A 20182-nucleotide genomic window follows, 5' to 3' on the forward strand; every position below is an offset into this window, starting at 1 on the left:
AAAGGCGAGTCCTCCTGTTACTGGATGTCATACAGGATTTAACCACAAGGTGGAGCGGGGTCTGTCTGTCATAACAAGACGCCGTGTAACTGAGCCAGCGAGCAAGTGTGTAGGTGCTAACAAGGTGCTAACAAGGTGCTAACGGTGCCGGAGCGAGACAAGATCGATACAATTGAGTGGCGACAGCTTTTGATGTCGCCGCCAGCGCGGTCACGTGGTTCATGTTCCAAACTAGGCTGCCGCTGTCATGTTTTTCTATGGGACAGACAGCAGTGAGCTTGCTTTTGAAGCATAAAGTCCGCTAGCTTAATGCTAACGTTGTATAATGTAAAACACCATAGACGGGCTAACAGAAATTAGCATCGCTACAACCATAGCAGTAAAGCTGCTAAAAACTGTTTTAATTCTGGCTTTAGCGCTGTTAACACGTCACAACATGAGGACCAGCTGGTCTTCCTCCATAAGAATCTGGTTGCTCCAGAGCAATGATTTGATCACTGAAGTTGAAGTTACACAGCTTGCTCTGTTTTTATAACAGTAGGCTAAAGTAAAATGTGTGCAAGCTGGTTGTTCCAGAGCAATATTATTTGATCACTAGTTACGTGTGTTGTGTTCTGTTTTTATGTGTACATTATCTAAAGCCTACAGTAAAATATGTGTTGCATCTGTCTTTCAAAAAAAGTGACTTACTAATTTAAATCTCCTTTGTGACACGTCCAAAAATACAAAGGGTCCATGATCAGTTAAAGTAACTTATTGTAACAAAAAATCCAAGAATCAAAAAATGAGCCAACAAGCAATCAACGCACAAAGAGAAAATTAATATGTGGTTTTCAATAAATAAAAATAGGCTAATAATAATTCAGCAACTGACTGATAATAATCATGACAATAATCATTGATAATCGAAAATCGAATCGATAATCGTTAATAATCGAAAATCGGTCTGTAATCGAATCGAGACTTCAATAATCGTAATCGAATCGAATCGGGAAATTGGGCCAATTAACCACCCCTAATTTAACCAGGTAAATCATTGATCATTGAGATTTAAAACCTCTTTTCCAAGAGTGACCTGGCCAAGACGGCAGCACAAAAGCAGAAATTTCCCTGTCTATTATAATTGTTTAGCTGTGTTGCTCATTCCACAAATTCACAAGACTTCCAAGTTGTACCTTGTTGTAAAGGTGACTAATCAGGCTGAAATAATGTCTCAACAACAACACAATACAGTATAAGTCAAGCAGACAGTATGACAATGAACATCTCATAAACAAACAGTCCATCCTTAAGGCCTTTTGGTGCCAACATCTGCAGAGTGAAGATCCAGAACGCGTCAGGTCATGAGCTCTTCCTCTACATGGTGGGACGACTCCTTCACTGTTGCAGAAACAGAGATGTCATGTCGAGCGTCGTTTAAATGAGCCGCTGCCAGATACTCCCTGTCGTTCCTGTGTACAGCGCTCTTGAAGCTTCCTTCCTTCCTTCCTTCCTGTTTGAGCTTCCTGGTGGTTTTGCCAAGGTAACGCTGGATCACAAGGACAGAGGAACATGTACACAACATGGCGAGAGGCGCATTTGATGACACTACGAATGGGGAATTTTTATTTTGTGTGTTGATGACAGAAACTGTGGGTTTGGTGAATGTTATTGTACTGAGCGTGGTAGTGACCACTGGGTAGGGGGGCGTAAGAGACTCTGTGTGGGCTCGTGTGAGAAATCAGCTTGGACCAGCAAGTCTCTCAAGTGTTTTTTGCCGCTTGTACACAAATAGAAGAAGATCATGTGACCAAAAGCTCCAGAGCAGAAGCTGCTAAGGCAAGACAAGGCAGTTTTATTTGTATAGCCCGTTTCTACAAACAGTTTGTCTCAAAGGGCTTTACATGGCATCATAACAACATCCTCTGTCCTTAGACCCTCACATCGACTGAGGAGAAACTCCATAGAAAACCCTTTTAACTGGGGAAAATTGGAGAAACCTCAGGGTGAGCAACAGAGGAGGGATCCCTCACCCAGGACGGGCAGATAGATGTTGTTACAGACAAGAAAACAGTTTACAACAGAGAATGTGGGAAACATGGAAATGTTAACAACAGCTGAAGAAGGAAGCTTCTGGTAGGCAAGGGAGGCAGGGAGAGCAGGCCAGCTTAATGGGGAGGACTGGATGGCAGACTGGTTCATGGGAAGTGTTCAGGTGGATTCTCTGTAGCTTCAGCATCAGGAGACAAGTTCAGGTGTCAGGAGGATGATGATGATGTTGATGTTCTGACTTCTTTTCTTGTATATTCCAGAAAACAACGCCTACAGCTTTGGACGCACCACGATAGCCAACCTGAAGTCTGGGTGAGTCCATCAGAGTCCATTGTTTATTGATTTATTTTATTTATTCAAAAAGGACATTGCATTCAAATTTTTTGGGGATATAAATGCACTAGAGTTAGCATTGTTGCTATTTTTCATCCGCTGTCCTATGGTAGGTCACACAACAATTGTCATTGCAAAGACACAAAACACAGAAGAACAGAGAACAGACATGAAAGCAGACACAATATTAACAAACAAAACAAAACAGAAACTCAGCAGAGCAAAACACAGAGAAAAGTGCTTTACATTGCAAATTGTGTTCAGGTACAGTGCTACATGTACGTTAAGATTAACATTCAGTGCAAGTTTGATCACTTTTCAGCCAGTTCTTCAAATGTGTTTTGAAAGTGGTGTATGTATTGCATTCCCGTGTTGTGAGTGGTAAACTGTTCCAAGTGTGACTGCCTTTGATTGACAGCACAGAGACTGTTAGCCTAGCCTAGCCTGGCCTAGCCTAGCCTAGCCTAGCTGACCCAGCCTGTTTGTTTGGTGCAGGACGAACCTGTTGTGGCTTCACACCACGTTCGCCTTCATGTACCTGCTCCTGACCGTCTACAGCATGAGGAGACACACGTCCAAGATGCACTACAAGGAGGACGACCTGGTGAGAGAGACACACCTGCTACCTGAGACTCCACCCCCCCACACCCTCCTGCTCCAGTGTCACTAATCCCTGTTTTTTGTCTTGCAGGTGAAACGCACTTTATTCATTAACGGCATCTCTAAATACGCTGAGGAGAGTCAGATCAAGCAGCACTTTGAGTAAGTTCACTGCTCAGTGTTACCACGGTAACGGCGGTTGTTTGGAACGGTGGTTTGAGTCCCGGCTCCTCCAGTCTGCATGTTGACTGTGTCTTTGTGCCTCTCCTCAGACAGGCCTATGAGAACTGCACGGTGCTGGAGGCTCGGATCTGCTACAACGTGGCCAAACTGATGTCTCTGAACGCAGAGAGGTGAGACGGAGCCAAAGACGGTTTATAAACCAAGACCCCCATGACGAGTCAGCTTCCTGTATGATGTCACGTGGGCTTCTGCACGGCCACGCCCCTTTAGGGAGACCAGAGGCAGCATAGAGTGTATTGACTCCAATGGGACAATTTAACGTGAACACTGATTATGGTCGAGTCTTTCTCCCCACAGTCACTGAAGTAAATTTTGGACTAATTTTTCACAAGCCACATCTCTTCTGAACAGTTTGGCACGAAAATGGCAATTTTCAGACGGACACATCAGGAGAAAATCCACTTTGTTCCAGACCAGTCTCTGTCTCTACGACACACTCTCGCCAGATTTGGCACAGATCTCCTAGGCAACGTCAAACAAACGGCTGCGAACTCCTGTGAAAATGATTTAAATTATTTTTGTCATGCTAAATATTACTGTTAGTAGTGTAAATATTTAATGTTATCATAAGAAAATATAAATATCTCACTTTCATCTACCTACAAATTGTATAAATCCACACACGATCACAGACGAGGTGGTGACGGTTGGCCACGCCCATTTAGAGAGACAGGAAGTGTAACCATTTCTATCATTGGAGCCAGCCTCTCATGGAGTATCTTTCCATATTGAATATCTTTGATGGAGCCAGGGTCGGGGGCCCCAGTGCATGCTGGGATATGCTGCCGTCGGCCATAGCTGACCACCGTGTGTGTGTTTGTTGTGCAGGAAGAAGACAGAGCGCAGTAAGAAGTTCTTCACCGACCTGATGGCGAAGGAACACGTTCCCACCATGATCAACCCCAAACCCTGCGGACACCTGTGCTGCTGCGCCATCACCGGCTGCGAGGAGGTGAGGACACTCAGAGCACCGCTGCGTCCCATGACCAGTGAACGCATCAGCAGTTTCACCTCAGCTCTAGCCTCTTGTCAGGTGACCTGCAGGAACAGGTCACGGTGTCTGAGGACCGTCAGCCATGAGATGTATCGGTCTCACAGTCAAGTGTTTGAACAGCGTTGGGCACTTTACTTTTAAAACGTAATTATGAGTGATCGAGAGATCGAGTTTGCCGACCGCTAGCTTCTCTAGTTACACTGCCGTTGATTCCTCCACCAACCAACCATCATCAAAACAGCCGCTCATAGCCACAAATAATTTTCAGAACAGCACCAAACTTCATCAACAGTACAAACAGGGTCCCATCCCATAATACGAGACATCAAACACCTGCTAGCTTTGCCTGGTTTCTATTGAAAAGAGACCAAAACACAACTCACCCTCTCTCCTCCAGCTACTTCCTACTAATGCAGAAGCCCTGATGAGTCGATTACCAAGTGCATCAGTGTTCCTCTCTGTTTCTAACAATAACTAGTGAGTGTTGACAGGGAAATGAACAGAGTCGAGTTGCTCAAACTATTACAGTCAGAAAAGCTGCTGCATTTTCGGAACTAAACCCAGTGTTTCCTCTAGGATTTTTTTAAGGAGTGGCGCTCAGACCCCCAGACCCCCCCCCCCCCCCCCCCCCGTGATTGCCCCCCGCATACCGTAGCCCCCCCCCCCCCCCCCCCCCCCCCGCGCACCTGTAAAGCCGGGTTTCCACCGAATCAACATCTCTTTTTTTTTTTTCATGACAACTTCATGTCATGATGTATTTTTGCTATTCAAACAAACTACCACAGGTCATATTTCTCTTAGTTTGATAACCTGGGCCTTCTTCAGGAGACTTTTGGTTAAGTAACCGCACGGACAGCTCCTACACAGGATCGTTCTGCCGTCTCGTCGTTGTCGGTGTCGCTGCCGTCATCGCCGTTACCCCTCCTCCCACTCGCACCAGCGGACGGCCGCGGAGAGGAGGGGGAGTTTATGCACGTTTATGTTACACCGCAGTAGAGGATATGTCCTGTTAAACTTACTGTATGCGCTACAATAACATCATCATAAGCCCGACGGACTGACACACACTTTTTAGTTTTTTTTTCTTTTCCACCAGCACTGAGCGCGACGTCCGACACGAGAATCAAACCCGCTAATTAAAAAAAAAAAAAAACACCGGCAACAGCGACCACTGATCTGTCCTGAGTCTGTTGTCATTCTGTCACCTGAGTTCAATGATTCTGCAGAAAAACAGGCTGTGGTCTGTCATCGAGGTGCAGAGGGGGTGCAAAGAGTAGATACTGAGCAAGATAGTTATCTGTAGTTTACCTTAGTAGCTACTCGCGAGGTGCAGTGCAGGACTCTGCTGTGAAGGTGGAGGCATGTGGCGGTGGTGGATTAGCGACAATTTAAAAAAAAAAAAAAAAGAAAGAAATTTGAAGCAGCGGCGGCTAGGATTTAGCTGTGGCGGTGCGCCACTGCTAAATGAATGTAGAGGAAACACTGAAACCTCACTGGACTCCTGAATTTTCTACTGCACTCGGGTCATCGACTCATCAGGGCTTCTGCGTTAGTAGGATGGCAGTTGGCTGGTGGAGGAATCGACACCAGTGTTTTGTTATCGTACGGTCCTTGCTGAAGTTGCCACAACAAGGGAAGTTTGCGGTCTTACTCGGTGTCACGGTGTGTTAGACCATGGGTTAAATTTACGCCGGGATATCCCTTTAAACTCATTAGCTTCAGGCTAACATTAGCTTCAATGCTAACCTGCTCTGTATGGTGCAGGAGGAGGCCGTGAGCTACTACACCAAGAGAGAGGCCAAGCTGAAGGAGGAGTACAGGAAGGAGAAGGAGAAGGTCCACACCAAACCTCTGGGCATGGCCTTCGTCACCTTCCAGAACGAGGCCATGACTGCCATGTAAGCCACGCCCCCTTGTTATCCCCACCCCTCCGTCTCTGACCTATGAAAATGTTTCTTTATTTTTAATCTTCTGTTGTTCGATTGCTTGACCATGGCCCCGCCCCCTTGTCTCCACAGCATCTTGAAGGACTTCAACGCCTGCCAGGTTCAAGGCTGTCGCTGTCGTCAGGAGCCATGTTCCTCTCAGTTCAGTGAAGTTCTTCACGTTCACAGCTGGAGCGTTTCGTACGCGCCTGACCCGCAGAACGTCCGCTGGTACGTCCGTTAAGCTCCGCCCATCCGAGACCGCACACACACAGCAACACAAACACACTCCCCTCCCCTCAGATCACATGGTAACGTGTCCCGTTTACGTCCTGCAGGGAGCACCTGTCGCTGGGCGGGATCTCCTGGTGGATCCGCTGCTTCATCATCAACTGCATCCTCTTCCTCCTGCTCTTCTTCCTCACCACGCCCGCCATCATCATCTCCACCATGGACAAGTTCAACGTCACCAAACCTGTGGAGTATCTCAACGTAAGAACCCACAAACAGCGGCCGGTCTTCAGAGGGAGTTGTTTACTGCTCTGTCTTGTCTGTTTGTTTGTTTGTTTGTTTGTTTGTTTGTTGTTGATGTGTTTGTTTGTTGGTTCTCTCTTCCAGAACCCCATCGTCACTCAGTTCTTCCCCACTCTGCTGCTGTGGGCCTTCTCTGCTCTGCTCCCCACCATCGTCTACTACTCGGCGTTCTTCGAGGCTCACTGGACCAGGTATTTGTTGTCTTCGTCAGTGACACCAACACGTGCACAGTTATTCAGACCTCAGGGATCAGTCCTAAATAAGTGGGTGCAGATTAGGGATGGGCAGCGACTGCGGTACTTTTATGGGTACCAACTGAATTCCCACCAAAGTACCAAGCATCGATTCACGTGAAGTCAAACGCTTCCACAATTTGGTTCCTGAATTTGAATTATCACACATACACACAAAAAAAGTACTGAAAACGGGTACCATTGTATACCGGTACCATCGTTTATGTCAGACAGGTGTCATCAACACAGACTGAAGTCTCTTTTCAAGATAAATCAGTAAAAAACCAAGTGACTCCTGGTTTGACTCTGGATTGACTCCTGGTTTGACTCTGGTTTGACTCTGGTTTGACTCCTGGTATGACTCTGTTTGACTCCTGGTTTGACTCCTGGTTTGACCTCTGTGTCCACAGGTCTGGAGAAAACAGGACCACGATGCACAAATGTTACACCTTCCTGATCTTCATGGTTCTGCTGCTGCCGTCCCTCGGACTCAGCAGGTGAATAACACTGTGGGACAGTGAGAATCCTGAGTGACGTTTGACCTCTGCCGTCCTCGCTAACATGTCTTTGTCTCCTCCAGTCTGGACGTTTTCTTCCGCTGGCTCTTTGACAGGAAGTTCTTGGCAGACGCTAAAGTCAGATTTGAGTGAGTCGTCAAATAGAATCAAGAGAAAATAATTTAACCAAATTGCACAAATGATTTCAAAAGGTAGATTTAAACATAGTTGTTGATCAGTGCTGCTGTGTGTGGCCTTCAGGTGCGTCTTCCTGCCGGACAATGGAGCGTTCTTCGTCAACTACGTCATTGCCTCAGCGTTCATTGGTAACGCCATGGACCTGCTGAGGATCCCCGGTCTGCTCATGTACATGATACGACTGTGCCTGGCTCGCTCCGCTGCCGACCGCCGCAACGTCAAGAGGGTGAGGACGGACACTCTGTTATTGTCTCTGTCTCTCTGTCTATTGTCTTCTGCTAGTTACCATGTTGGCCTCATGGTGGCGCTGCTGTGGTCTGACTGAAGTGTTGTGTGTTGCCCCCGCAGCACCAGGCCTATGAGTTCCAGTTCGGAGCGGCCTACGCCTGGATGATGAACGTCTTCACGGTGGTGATGGCCTACAGCATCACCTGCCCCATCATCGTCCCCTTCGGTCAGTACCAGAACCTCAGTAGAGTCGGTGCTGAAGCACTGACACCACATCAGTACAAACTAGAGTTGTGTCGTTCACGAACGTTTCATTCAAAGGATTGAATTGTTTGAGTGAACAAACTGAATGGAATCACTTCCTGACTTGATTCGTTCTTCGAATGACACGATACGTTTGCAAACGTGTCGTTTACTGAATATAGTAGGGCTGTCCCCAAATAGTCGACCAAGCACTGGTCAACCAAAAAATCATTAGCCGACCAAAATTTCATTAGTCGATTGGACGCAGGAAAAAAAAGAAAAACATTTGGAGCCATGTCTTGTCAAAATTAAGTCAAAATCAATATGACTGAACGGGGGTCAATTAGTCGACTAATCGCCATAAATGACGACTACTGGTCGACCAAGAAAATCTTTGGTCGGGGGCAGCTCTAGAATGTAGCACTGAAAATAGTGTTGTGCCATTCACGTATGTGTTGTTTCGTCGCTGGTGAACGTACTACATAGTAGGCCTAAAACGAGTGGCAAAGTGGCAAGTATCCGAGTAGTGAAATGGTACTCGGATAACTGCCCAAGCCGAGCGAGTACTCATATAGTGGCTGCAGCCAAACTACGTAGTGAACTGTTGTTCCCAACACTAGGCCAAACAGAGTCAAGACATGTCTTGTTCAAGTCTTCACATACACCGATCCAAATGTCCACCAAGACCAAACAATCATTCAGGTGCGGATTAGGATCTGGATCTGAACCAACACCATCAACATGTCTCATATTTAGATTAAGATCCAAACATGGATCCTTAGAACATGACATGGTTGTAGAAAGGTCAGATCTCTGTGGTTCCACCCTGGTCCAGGACAGGGTGACCAGGTTTTTAGGTGTAGTCCTGCTTGGTGAAAATGTGGACAACAGGATGAGTCCAAGACTGTCTCAAGTCTAGTCAACCCTAGTCAGATATATCAGGTATATATAAAGTAATGAATGGGATGTCCTGTCTTCCTGCAGGGCTGATGTACATGCTGCTGAAACACCTGGTAGACCGATACAACATGTACTACGCCTACCTGCCCTCCAAGCTGGACAAGAAGATCCACTCCGGAGCCGTCACCCAGGTGGTGGCTGCACCCATCCTCTGCCTCTTCTGGCTGCTCTTCTTCTCCACCGTACGCACAGGTAAGCCACGCCCCCTACTGGACGTTCCCACCAAGACACAGAAAGCTTCTTTATGGTTAAGATGCATCCGAATGAGGGTTAGGGTTAGTCATCATTGTGTGAGTTGAATACTAACTGATGCTAATGTGCCATCAGGTTTCGAGACGCCGACGTCCATGTTCACTCTCGTGGTGCTGATCGTCACCATTGTGGTCTGTTTGTCTCACGTCTGTTTCGGACACTTCAAGTACCTCAGTGCTCACAACTACAAGGTAGGGCCGCCTCTGAAAGCTCAAAGGTTCCAACCGCACCACTGTCAAATACAGATGTTCCTATTCAGTCCATTGTCTCACTTTGTTCTTGTGCTTCAGATCGATACCAAGGAGGCTGACGTGGACACTGTAGAGAACGGGCGTCCAGCTCGTCCCTCGTCCTCCCCCACCAACAAATCTCAGGTGAGAGATTTCACAAGGTCACTGTAGCTCTGGATTTGTTTCCACTAGGAGATGAGATGAAGATTTCACTCTTGAGTTGATGTATCTTTTCAAAAATATAGAATGTCATCTGTAAAATGAAAGTGAAAGCGCTGCAGCTGTGGTGTTACACTTTTCTAAGGCGCTAACCTGCTTGTTGTGGTTGTGTGTGGTGCAGCAGCAGCAACAGCAGCAGCAGCAGATGTACATCGCTCAGGTTCTTCAGGACCCAAACTCAGACGAGCCGGGTGGGGGCAGCGGCGAGGAAGACCGCGGGTCGTCTCAGGACGAGGAGATGCTGAACGGAGGGAACAGCATCAACGAGGCGGATTTCCAGTCAGGGGAGGACAGTCTGATCGCCAACGAGGTCCACCAGTAGCTGGAGGTGGAGCCAGAGGGAGGGGACGGAGCTAGTTGAGGGTCCATACCCACGCAACAATTGGAAAAATAAAGCTGACTGGTGAATCAATACACAAACACAGACATTGAAATAGACTGATACGGTTAGCTCCTCCTCCTCCCGGCTGGACGACTTGACCCTGACCTTTGACGCCGGCGCTGGGTCGCCAACATCCAGTTCTGCACGTCTGTGGAAACTTGATAGACATCAAACTGTTTCACAGGAAGTCACTGTACATAATCACAAAGCCAAAAGTTTTTTGTGTTCGTTTTTTCTCGGGGGGTGGGGGACAGGGTTTAAAAATTCGTGCCTGGGCTGAATTTTGTTCGTTCGCATTTGTGTCTTGACTCCTGATCCCACCGCAGGTCGCTGGGACTCGACCGAGGGGTCAAAGCTGATGCTGATGCCGTGTTTTTCCTCAGCCTGGTAGATGCCTCCAAACAAACCCCCGCCGTTGCCGCCGTCCTCCGCTAACGGAGTGCTAAGTAACTCGCCAAGCTCTTGTAGTGGTAGAAGCTGTGCTTACGCAGACGCATCGCAGTCTCCTTCCAAGTTCAACGTTCTCCTCTCTTTTTGTGGAACTCTTGGGTCTTGGATTTTGCTGGTTCACTCATCACCTGGAGGTTTGGGTTTTTGTTTTTTTTGTTTTTGACCTGCTGGGCTTTCACTGCATGTTGTCAAAAAGTGCTGTCTGGATTAACAACGTCACCACTTTCGGACAATGTCATCCATTACCGGACTGTAGTGGTCAACAAACTCGCCAGATCTCCACCCCAGTTTCAAAAACTCAACCTTGGACCACTCCTCGGCCACCGAACACCCCGGACTCCACATGAGGATGCTTCGCTTTCCTTTCTTGGTTTTTGATTTCACCTGAACTACCTTAAATCATGAATACCTGACAGAGGGAACAGGGGAGTCTGTGTCTGTGTAGGTTTAGCAATCAAAACACCTTTCACCCATGGGGAGAACTTTGTCAAGACACTGATTCGTCCGGCAGCAGCAGCAGTCGAGCAGTTTGAGCTCAGGTAGACGCAGAAGAGCAGCGCTTTTCGTTCCGATGGTCTACCCTCAACACCTGAAGCTGTCAGGACTCTCAAGGGAAACGTTTGTCGTTTGAGTGTGTTTTGAAGTGTGCACCGTGAGTGTGTGTGTGTGTGTGTTTGTGTGTTTGTGTACAGTAACTTATTTTACACCAACCTGCATCATGAAGGGTACGACATCACCAGGTAACCAAAATCACGATTACATCTGGCCAACAGGTTCCAGTGGTTCTCATTCGCTCTGTTTTACATTTAGTGTAGTTTCTTCACTTCGGTAGGAAAATGTTTCCAAAAAATGTGAATCATGAGTTTGTCCTGCGTCACATCGTAGAGCTGAAGTGGCTTCACTTGGTTTGTGTTAGCCTAGCATCATACAAAGACTGAGAGAGACTGTTAGCTTAGCATCTTAGAAAGACTGGGGGAGACTGTTAGCCTAGCATCATAGAAAGACTGGGGGAAACTGTTAGCCTAGCATCATACACAGACTGAAAGAGACTGTTAGCATAGCATCATAGAAAAACTGAATGAGGCTGTTAGCCTAGCATCATAGAAAGACTAGGGGAAACTGTTAGCCTAGCATCATAGAAAGAGAAACAAAATCACATTCAATATTTAAGTAGTTAGCATGTTTTGATATCATATTAGCTTCTTTGTCTAGTTAGCTTAGCTTCCTCGCCCCTGGCTGTAGTCTTCAGCTGGACGTGACTAGCTTGCTAGTTAACACAACAACAACAACAAAAATCCTCTTTGATCTTTTGTGTAGATTTCAGCTCTGGTTCAGGAAGTTTGATGAAAACATTAACTTTTTATCGACAAAGGAGAATTAGCATTCTGTTATGAGTGACCGAGCTAACAAACCAGCTAACTGTCACTTAGTTTGCTAACAGGTTTTTACACTCTTGAGCAAATCTTTAGTAAATATTCTTGCTTATTTACCAAAGATTTGCTCAAGAGTGTAAAAAGCAAGCTAATCTTTGGTTTCAACTGAAGCTTTTTCTCTTTTGATGCTGCTAGGCTAACACTCTACTGCCTTTATGCTAAGCTAAGCTAAATGTGGACTGTACACTAGCTATAAAAAACAGATGTGCTACTTCATGATTTCTCTTCATGCTGTGACATGGAAAATGTGTAAGGACAATGTGAACTCAACTGTTCTCTCCTGTAAAAGCAAAGAGAGACAATTAGATAAATGTTTAAAAGCTCATGTCCTACCTGCTGTTAACCACGCGTTCATGTGATGGCTGCCCAGGACAGTGAACTCGGTGATAAACAAGTTGCTTAGTCACTGTTGCCATGACAGCGGTCTACGTTACAGTTTACAGCAGGAAACCATTGGCTGTGTCTGAACTCCCTCCCTCCTTCACTAGTGAATTCTGTATAGAGGACTTTATAGTAGCTCACTGGTAAAATGAAAAAAACCCTTTCAGATACTACCCCGCCACACAGTTAATTACGTTTTTATGTTGCTTCATTAAAACGTTGCAGATCGATGCTGGCCGCGCTCATAACCGTGATCTGTAACCGCAATGCATTATGGTGTATATTCACCACATAACTCGCTTAGTGACCATCGTTTGTACACTACTTTTCACTACTGCATTGTGGGATAGCCTACTATGGGAAAATGAATAGGCCTACTCACTAAACATTCAGACACCACTACAAAATGGTCTAGTCCAGTGTTTTTCAACCTTGGGGTTGCCTGAAATGTCTAATTGAAAAAGAAAATTACTGATAAAAATATTTTTTTATTATTATTCTCTTTCAAATTATGATTACAAACACCACACATAATCTTAATCAACTGTTCTCTATACTTTCACTTGCTCAAATAAAATGCAGCAGCATATAAAAACATCTGAGCATCTTGATTGACGGCCGCAATCACGTGACTGCACATGATCACGGAGTCGCCAGAAATGTGTGATGTCAAAATGGGGTCACGAGTCAAAAAAGGTTGGGAACCACTGATGTAGTCACTATATAGAGAGTAGTGAGTGATTTCAGACACGGCTGTTGTATTTCTTCCGTTTAATTGGCTGAAATGTCGTCCATCACTGTAGTTTGTTAACTGTAGCTGGCTAACAGAGCCAACAGCAGCCCCACGAGTCAGCTGAAAACACTTGTCTCACCTGAGCTAAAGAAACTTCTCAGGTAGTGTTAGTTGAAGTCGGAGAACTGTCCAATCAGAGTCTCATCAGACTCCGTGATGACGTCATCGCTCAGAGCTGAGAACCATCAAAGAACCTTTAAAGCCCCTGTAGCTACGGAGCTTTTAACTGGATACGCAAAAGTCTCTGGTTTCTGCTGATGTGTCTCTGTTACCTACAACAGCAAATGAGCCCATCAGTGTGAAGATACGCTATTTCTAAAAGTAGTCTAATTCTGTACCTCTGGAAGGCATGGTCGGGTCGGACCACTGACGAAACCATACCAATAGATACATGACGCTGCTAAAAAAAAAAAAAAAAAAAAAAAAAGCAAGTCCTGTCTTCTTTCCAACGTTGCCCAAAACAAATCTACACAAACGTCTTATTGACAGTGGGAAATGCAGCCTTCATTCCGCCGCTTTCGTCCACAGGGGGCCGCCAAAATCAACACTAAATGAAAAGTCTGTACAGGGGCTTTAAAAAAAACCCACAGGAAGCTGCAGCAGCTTGTTACATCATACAAAGCATAGTCCAATGTTGCGATGCGATGGGGGGGGGGGTTGGTCGCTGCCTCTTCTGTGGCGGTTGACATCATCATCATCATCAGTTGCCATGGCGACAGGAAAAAAAAAAAGACACTGATAAAAGAACAACATGAAATTTTCAGCACAGCGGCGAAGTTTTAGTCTCAGGTGTTTGTTTGTCCTGAAATAATGTTTACATCAGTTTTTGTTGTTGCTCCTTTTATTTTTTGTCATGTTGTTGGGCAGTGTGTGTGTGTCTGTTTGTGTGTGTGTGTGTGTGTGTATGGGCACAGAGCTGGACTATGAAAGCTGTGGTCACATGACGCCAGCGGCTGGTCAGTGGCCACACGCCGGAGAACCTGCAGCCTCTGTGTCCGGGTGCAGCGAGTGAGAGAGCGACAGTGGCGATGGAGGTGCGACCGGACCAGCAGCTCAACAACAACAACACCTCCTCCGTCTGTTCCTGAGCTCTCCATCACATCCCATGAGCTTCATCTGCAGCTGGTCTGGTCCAACACATCCGGTCCTGACCGGTTGAAGCCTCCGGCATCAGGGCCCAGTTGTTCAAAAGGTTTAATCTGGTTGGATTTTGGATAATGGATCGGATCAAGTCTTGAAAATGGGTTGTTTCAAAACCAAAAACGAATTCTGAGATCGGATTAGATCACGTTTCATCTGGATCAAACCCTCAGTTTGTGTCGTTCAAAACCTTTTTAGTAGGATCGGGAAAAACTTTGATAAAAAAAAACAGGATTATTCTGATCCCAGCAGTTTGGTGGATTCAGGAGCAAAATGTCATTTAAACTAAATTCAAACTGGTCAAATAAACAATATTTATAATGTAGTATATATACATTTATTGATTTATATTATGCACCTAATTTTTAAACCATAACAGTGAATAGTAATTAAAGTTAACTTTCGAATATTCTACAACTGAAAAACGTTTCCCCAAACTGAGTTTAATGAAATTTGAAGTCTGAATTTGAAACCCATGGGGAAAGATTCACAATTTCACTAATGTACTGTATATTTGCTTTTTTAAATGTATTTAAACAGCCCAACCAGATGCGGTCTGGCTGGTTTAAATACATTGAAGAAACAACAAAGAGCACAGAAAACAACACATACACTCAACGTTTTCAAATAAACACACTTTGAGTGACCCCGTGTTGTGATGGACAGTCCCATCTAGAGCACTCATTATCCGGATTTGGTAATCTTGAAGAGTTTGAATCAGACTGATCAAATCCTACTTTGATTTGAACAACTGGGATATAATTAAGACGGATTACGTGATCCTGGATAGCAAAAAAAAAAGAGATTTCAAAATCCAAATAATTTTTATCCAGATTACACCTTTAGAACAACTGGGCCCAGATGTTAGGCTATTTCCCGTCTGATTGAGACAGACTCATCGTGGCGTCTTGACGTCGTGGACGTTTTGGACCGGACGTCGATGAAGCTCCTGAGAAGAGACGCAGCTCTGGTTCTCAGAGAGGTGAAGGTGCTGCGTTCAATGTCCCAGAGGTTCAGATGGGACGGTTTGTGAAGACGCTCGTCAGTCTCTCCCCGCGGGGCTCCAGGTGAGAGCTGCTGCTGCGTTCACTGACCTGTGGAGGCTGTGGGAGCTGAGGGCGCTGGTGGAGAGAGAAGAGTGTGTGATATTTTTGTATCCTGCTGACTGAAGTATTTGATACTGAACACGTATTAAAGAAACGTTGATAGCTGTGACGACGACGCTGTTGTAATATGTAACTAAAGGTTTTTAATAATCAGCCGCTGCTTTTTGCTTTTCGTAGTTTTTTAAATTGTTGCTGAAGTTATCGTGAAAAGAAGAATGTGAACTGAAGAGTGTGAAACGACTCAAACTGAAGAAAAAAAAAAAAAACGTGTATAAAGTAAAATGTGTGTAAATAGCCCATGAACTGCACTGTCGTCCCCGGAGACGAAGGTGACCCAGCATCTCATTGGCTCCCAGCTAACATCACCTGGTCCATTCAGGCTCTTAATTTATTGCTGTGACACTATTTATTTTTACTTTGCTTTCCAGGTTGTATGTACAGTGAAACATTTGTCCTATTTATGTTACTTGATCAATAAAATTGGCTTCATCCGTCCAGTCTCTCCTTCTGTCTCTGGACCAGCTCACCCAACATGGAACTCTGGCCCGAGTCCGACCCGTATACGGCCACATCTGGTCATCGACTGACAGCTGGAGGGTTTTAAGAGTAATTAGTTATAGTTATTAGTTACTTTCCCCAAGACGTGACTGAGTTAGTAACTGAATTACTACATTGTAAAAGTAACTAATTACCAGGAAAAGTGACTATTGCGTTAAAAAATTAAAATGCTCAAATATGTCAAATTACTTGGACTCGCCCCCCTAACCTCCTGTTTATCAGGAACTAACCAACTCACTCAGTATTTCTCCGCCTGTGTGGAGGGATACTGAGTGAGTCGGTTAGTTCCAGATAAACAACTTGTTTTCCGACCAGTTGATGGACTGAAATTAATGTGTATATAACGTCCTACACAGTGTGTTATTATTTAGTGAAAGGACTTCTTGAGTCAAGTAATGGAGCATTTTATTGTCAGTATTAGTAACAGAGTTATAACGGGGGAAACAGTAACTTTAATGATTAAAACAGTCCCACTGTTATCTATAACGCCGTCGTTCCCATCACTAGATACGGGCCGGTGTTAGACTTCAACAGTGGACACAAAGTATAAATCAGCCGTTTGACACATTCACAGACAGGTTCAGTCCTGTAATAACACGATAATGAAGGGTTAGTTAGAAGTAATACGTTAAATCACATTGGAGATTGACTCATACAGTCCAGAAGTTCATATCCACCCAGTTGTTGGTGCAGCAGTTGTGATTCATCTGGACCATGTTAGTGTGTTCAACATTTACCCAAAGGGTCTGAGGAAGTCTTGTTTTGTTTCAGTCAGTCCTGGATATGTGAGATGTTACAGAGGCTCCTGCCATTAAACTGAATATCTGATAATGACCTGTTGGTAACATCATTATCTTTAAACAGTTCCTCTGTCAAGTATTTGTACTAAAGATAAAAATGGATGTCTGGAACGATATCATGTTCAGTATTGTGACGTCTGTGTTCTGTGTTATCATCATCATTAAGCTATTAGAGAAATATGATTTAACAAATATTAAATCCAAACAACCTCAGTGTGTTCAGCACAGATAAATCTGTCTGGATGAATATACAATACAAGGATAGGATAGGATAGGTTTTATTTGTCATTCTTATGCGTCACATAAAAACGAAATTATGTTTCACACATCCACCGTTCAATGTCGATGTCTTTGATAAAGATGTGTTAATATTCACAAGAGTTACATTACATTAAACACCTGCATCTGCTTCTAACTCCCCAAACCAGATTCAATTAATTTACAGATTCATTTCAGTGATTAACTATTTTACCTGTTTACACTGATCTAATCTAATCCACTAAAGTAACAAGTGATTACACAGCAGTTATCACACAGTTAACTTTCCTGTGTGATGATGATTTGATGAAGGTTAACTCAGTAGAAAACAAAAAGATTTACATTCATTAAATATTTACATGTGTTCCCTGAATTAAAAATCATCCAACCTCTGCAATGAACTGGATGTTTTGATCTGAACAGTTTGATTGACAGGACAGATGATCAGAGGGACAGAGTTTTTACCTCCATCATTATCGCAGGGATTGAGGAGTGGGTGTAGTTTGTCAGTGAAGCAGCAGCCAGTGAAGGAGTAGATGAGAGCTGCAGCATCTATGTCATAAAAGGAGACCAGACCCTCCTCATAATCCACAAACACCCCCACCTTCTCAGGACCAGACCTCAGAGTGAGAGGGACTGAGGGGCCAGCACCAGCTTTGTACTCCTTTCCATTTCTCAAAAATATCGTCCAGAGACCGTTCTGAGGACTCAGTGTGATGTCTCCCTTCCTGTTGATTGACTCTCTGGCCACTCCCACATTCCACTTAGTTTTTCCTTCAACCTGAACCTGAAAGTAAAATCTGCCTGAAGAGAAACTCTGTTTTCCTAAGACACAGGCACATGTATCAAATCTATCTGGGTTGTCTGGGAGTTTCTTCCACACATCACCATGATGAACTTGTTTTCCATCATCAGACAGGATGAGTTGAGGATGTGCTGTATCAGGATCCAGAGTCACATCCACTGCAAACTGCTGGATCATCTTCACCTTCATCTCCTCCATCTGTCCACGGAGCGTCTCCTCCATCTGAGACACAGCTCTCACCAAAGTCCCCTCATATGATGGTGGACGGACTCTGACCTGTGTCCAGTCCTTGGTGGGTGGAGCAGCTTTCAGGGATGGGAAGCTTTGGAGGAGGTGGAGGTGGTCTTCAGAGAGTGAGAGCTGCTCCACCTCAGTGCTTCTCTTCTCCAGCTCAGAGATTTCCTGTTCCAGCTCTGTGATGAAGTCTTCAGCCTGTTTCTCTGAGCTTTTCTGTTTCTCTTCAATCTCCTTGATGAGCTGCTCCAGGCCTCTGTCAACAGACTCCTTCAGAGCAGTGAAGACCTCAACACCTTCTGCTTTCTCTCTGTCTGCAGCAGCTTTACTGGTCTTCACTGACTGTTTCATCTCCTCAATCTTCAGTCGTCTCTTCTGGATCATCTGCTGAGTTTCAGCCTCTGTCTTCTGCAGCTCTGCCTTCTTTCCTTCATATTCTTCTCTCAGAGGAACAAACTCATGAGTCTTGTGGTCTAAAACAGAGCAGAGCATGCAGACACATGTCTGGTCGGTCTGACAGAACAGCTCCAGAGGTTTATCGTGCTTCCTACACATCCTGTCCTCCAGGTTCTCCACAGGCTCCATCAGCTGATGTCTCCTCAGACCTGACAGTGTCAGATGAGGCTCCAGGTGAGTCTCACAGTAGGAGGTCAGACACACCAGGCAGGACTTCAGGGCCTTCAGTTTGGTTCCAGTGCAGACGTCACAGGGAACTTCTCCTGGTTTGGAAACTTGTTGCTCTGAGCTGCTGCTGCTGGTTTTCTGTTGAGCTTCACGTCTGAACTGAGCAACAACCTCAGAGATGAACGTGTTGATCTTCAACTGAGGTCTTGTGTAGAAAACCTCTTTACACATTGGACACTGACACTTGTCACTAACATCCCAGTGCTGAGTGATGCAGCTCTGACAGAAGTTGTGTCCACATGATGTAGTGACTGGATCAGTGAAGACATCCAGACAGATGGAGCACAGGAACTGATCTTCAGACCTCAGGTTGCTGGCAGCAGACATGTCTACACACTGAGGGAGAGAAAACAAACATTAATTTAAAATGTCTGTCACAGTCACAGGTCATCGTAATGATTAAGTGCTGAAGTTGAAGGTAACTTGATTGGTTTTGGTTCTTGAAGACAGTTCGCCTTCTCATTAACAATGAGACCAGAGGAACTGATGAAGAAGGATCCATGTTTAACTTTAGGGGAATAAAAAGGTCAACTGGACGGCCCCGCACCCCAGGTAGAGAACTGGACCTGTTTGCCGCGACTTCCCGACCCCTTCCCAGGTGTGAATCAAAACCCAAGAAATGGAGGCCTTCAATGAGCACATTACCTCAGTGGACAGCAACATCAAGTTCACAAGGGAGGATACGAAGGACAATAGGTTGTTGACCAAACTGGTGCATGGGTAAAATTTACGTCGGAATAACCCTTAAAGGCAAATACAAGTCCATCCCAAAGACAAAACACCCAAACACAAACTAAGCGGTGTTATGTTGTCGTCAGGTGCAGTGAGGAATATTCCGACCTCAATCAGCACAGAGTAAACCTCAAGCCCCATCCAGGAGTTTTTCATGGCCGATCGAAGTACCAACCTCGAGGCAGGGACTCCTTTTGGCCCCGTAAAAGGTTCCTGCAGTAGAGACACACACCAACGGCACCGGCCCCATTAAATTACTCTGAAGTTCCCGCAGTAGACGTGTCTAATTCTGTACTGGGAACCCTCCCCAGACAGTCTGTCACCTCTCGTCAGACACAGTCGAGAGAAAGGAAGCAGTGAAACACACCGCCTCAACTACTGCCGACTAGACAGCAGCCTGTACGTTCTGATGCAGTAAGTTTCCCTAACATCGGGTGGCGCTAGTCTCGTGCCAGTAATCCCAAACATGAAAACAGGAAATGCCGTAACGGAGAAACCATCGAAGAAACCATGTGTGACAGTTGACAGGTCCTGCCACTATGCCTCCAATTGATCATGCGCCCTGGCTACTTGGCCAAAGGGATGTCCCTTTGGGCGACTCGTTAGCACGCTTGACTCTTACCCGAGTGTGGTGTGGGTGTGGGTTCAATCCCATGCCCCAGCCCTCTTCACCTTGCCACACATGGAGATTAAAAACAAAGTGCAC

At 45.4% G+C, this 20182-nt stretch overlaps 2 protein-coding genes and 1 long non-coding RNA gene across 7 annotated transcripts in view; 2 read left to right on the forward strand and 1 right to left on the reverse strand.

The window, feature by feature from the left end:
* Positions 1 to 15902, forward strand: part of LOC146992511 (mechanosensitive cation channel TMEM63B-like) — a 38510-nt gene extending 22608 nt beyond the window's left edge. For 4 of the 5 annotated variants that reach the window (XM_085787199.1, XM_085787228.1, XM_085787237.1 and 1 more), the window contains 17 exons: positions 2292 to 2343; positions 2860 to 2968; positions 3056 to 3126; positions 3237 to 3317; positions 4036 to 4159; positions 5966 to 6099; positions 6220 to 6357; positions 6465 to 6618; positions 6745 to 6851; positions 7304 to 7390; positions 7474 to 7539; positions 7652 to 7814; positions 7937 to 8042; positions 9044 to 9211; positions 9347 to 9462; positions 9562 to 9645; positions 9842 to 15902. In XM_085787199.1, coding sequence (XP_085643325.1) covers positions 2292 to 2343; positions 2860 to 2968; positions 3056 to 3126; positions 3237 to 3317; positions 4036 to 4159; positions 5966 to 6099; positions 6220 to 6357; positions 6465 to 6618; positions 6745 to 6851; positions 7304 to 7390; positions 7474 to 7539; positions 7652 to 7814; positions 7937 to 8042; positions 9044 to 9211; positions 9347 to 9462; positions 9562 to 9645; positions 9842 to 10042 — 1961 coding nt within the window. In that variant the 3' untranslated portion in view covers positions 10043 to 15902. The remainder of the gene's footprint in view (positions 1 to 2291; positions 2344 to 2859; positions 2969 to 3055; positions 3127 to 3236; positions 3318 to 4035; positions 4160 to 5965; positions 6100 to 6219; positions 6358 to 6464; positions 6619 to 6744; positions 6852 to 7303; positions 7391 to 7473; positions 7540 to 7651; positions 7815 to 7936; positions 8043 to 9043; positions 9212 to 9346; positions 9463 to 9561; positions 9646 to 9841) is intronic. The other variant, XM_085787220.1, reaches the window with a different exon arrangement.
* The window catches only part of LOC146992510 (uncharacterized), a 74956-nt gene that overhangs the window by 35126 nt on the left and 19648 nt on the right, over positions 1 to 20182 (forward strand). The window lies entirely within an intron of this gene.
* Positions 17223 to 19180, reverse strand: LOC146992512 (E3 ubiquitin-protein ligase TRIM21-like). Its single transcript, XM_085787289.1, has one exon. It carries the CDS (start codon positions 19069 to 19071, stop codon positions 17395 to 17397), a length of 1677 nt encoding a protein of 558 aa, XP_085643415.1. The 5' UTR covers positions 19072 to 19180; the 3' UTR covers positions 17223 to 17394.

Source organism: Trachurus japonicus, chromosome 1 (genome assembly GCF_045865225.1).
Source record: "Trachurus japonicus isolate A0001 chromosome 1, Traja_1.0".
Classification (NCBI taxonomy): domain Eukaryota; kingdom Metazoa; phylum Chordata; class Actinopteri; order Carangiformes; family Carangidae; genus Trachurus; species Trachurus japonicus.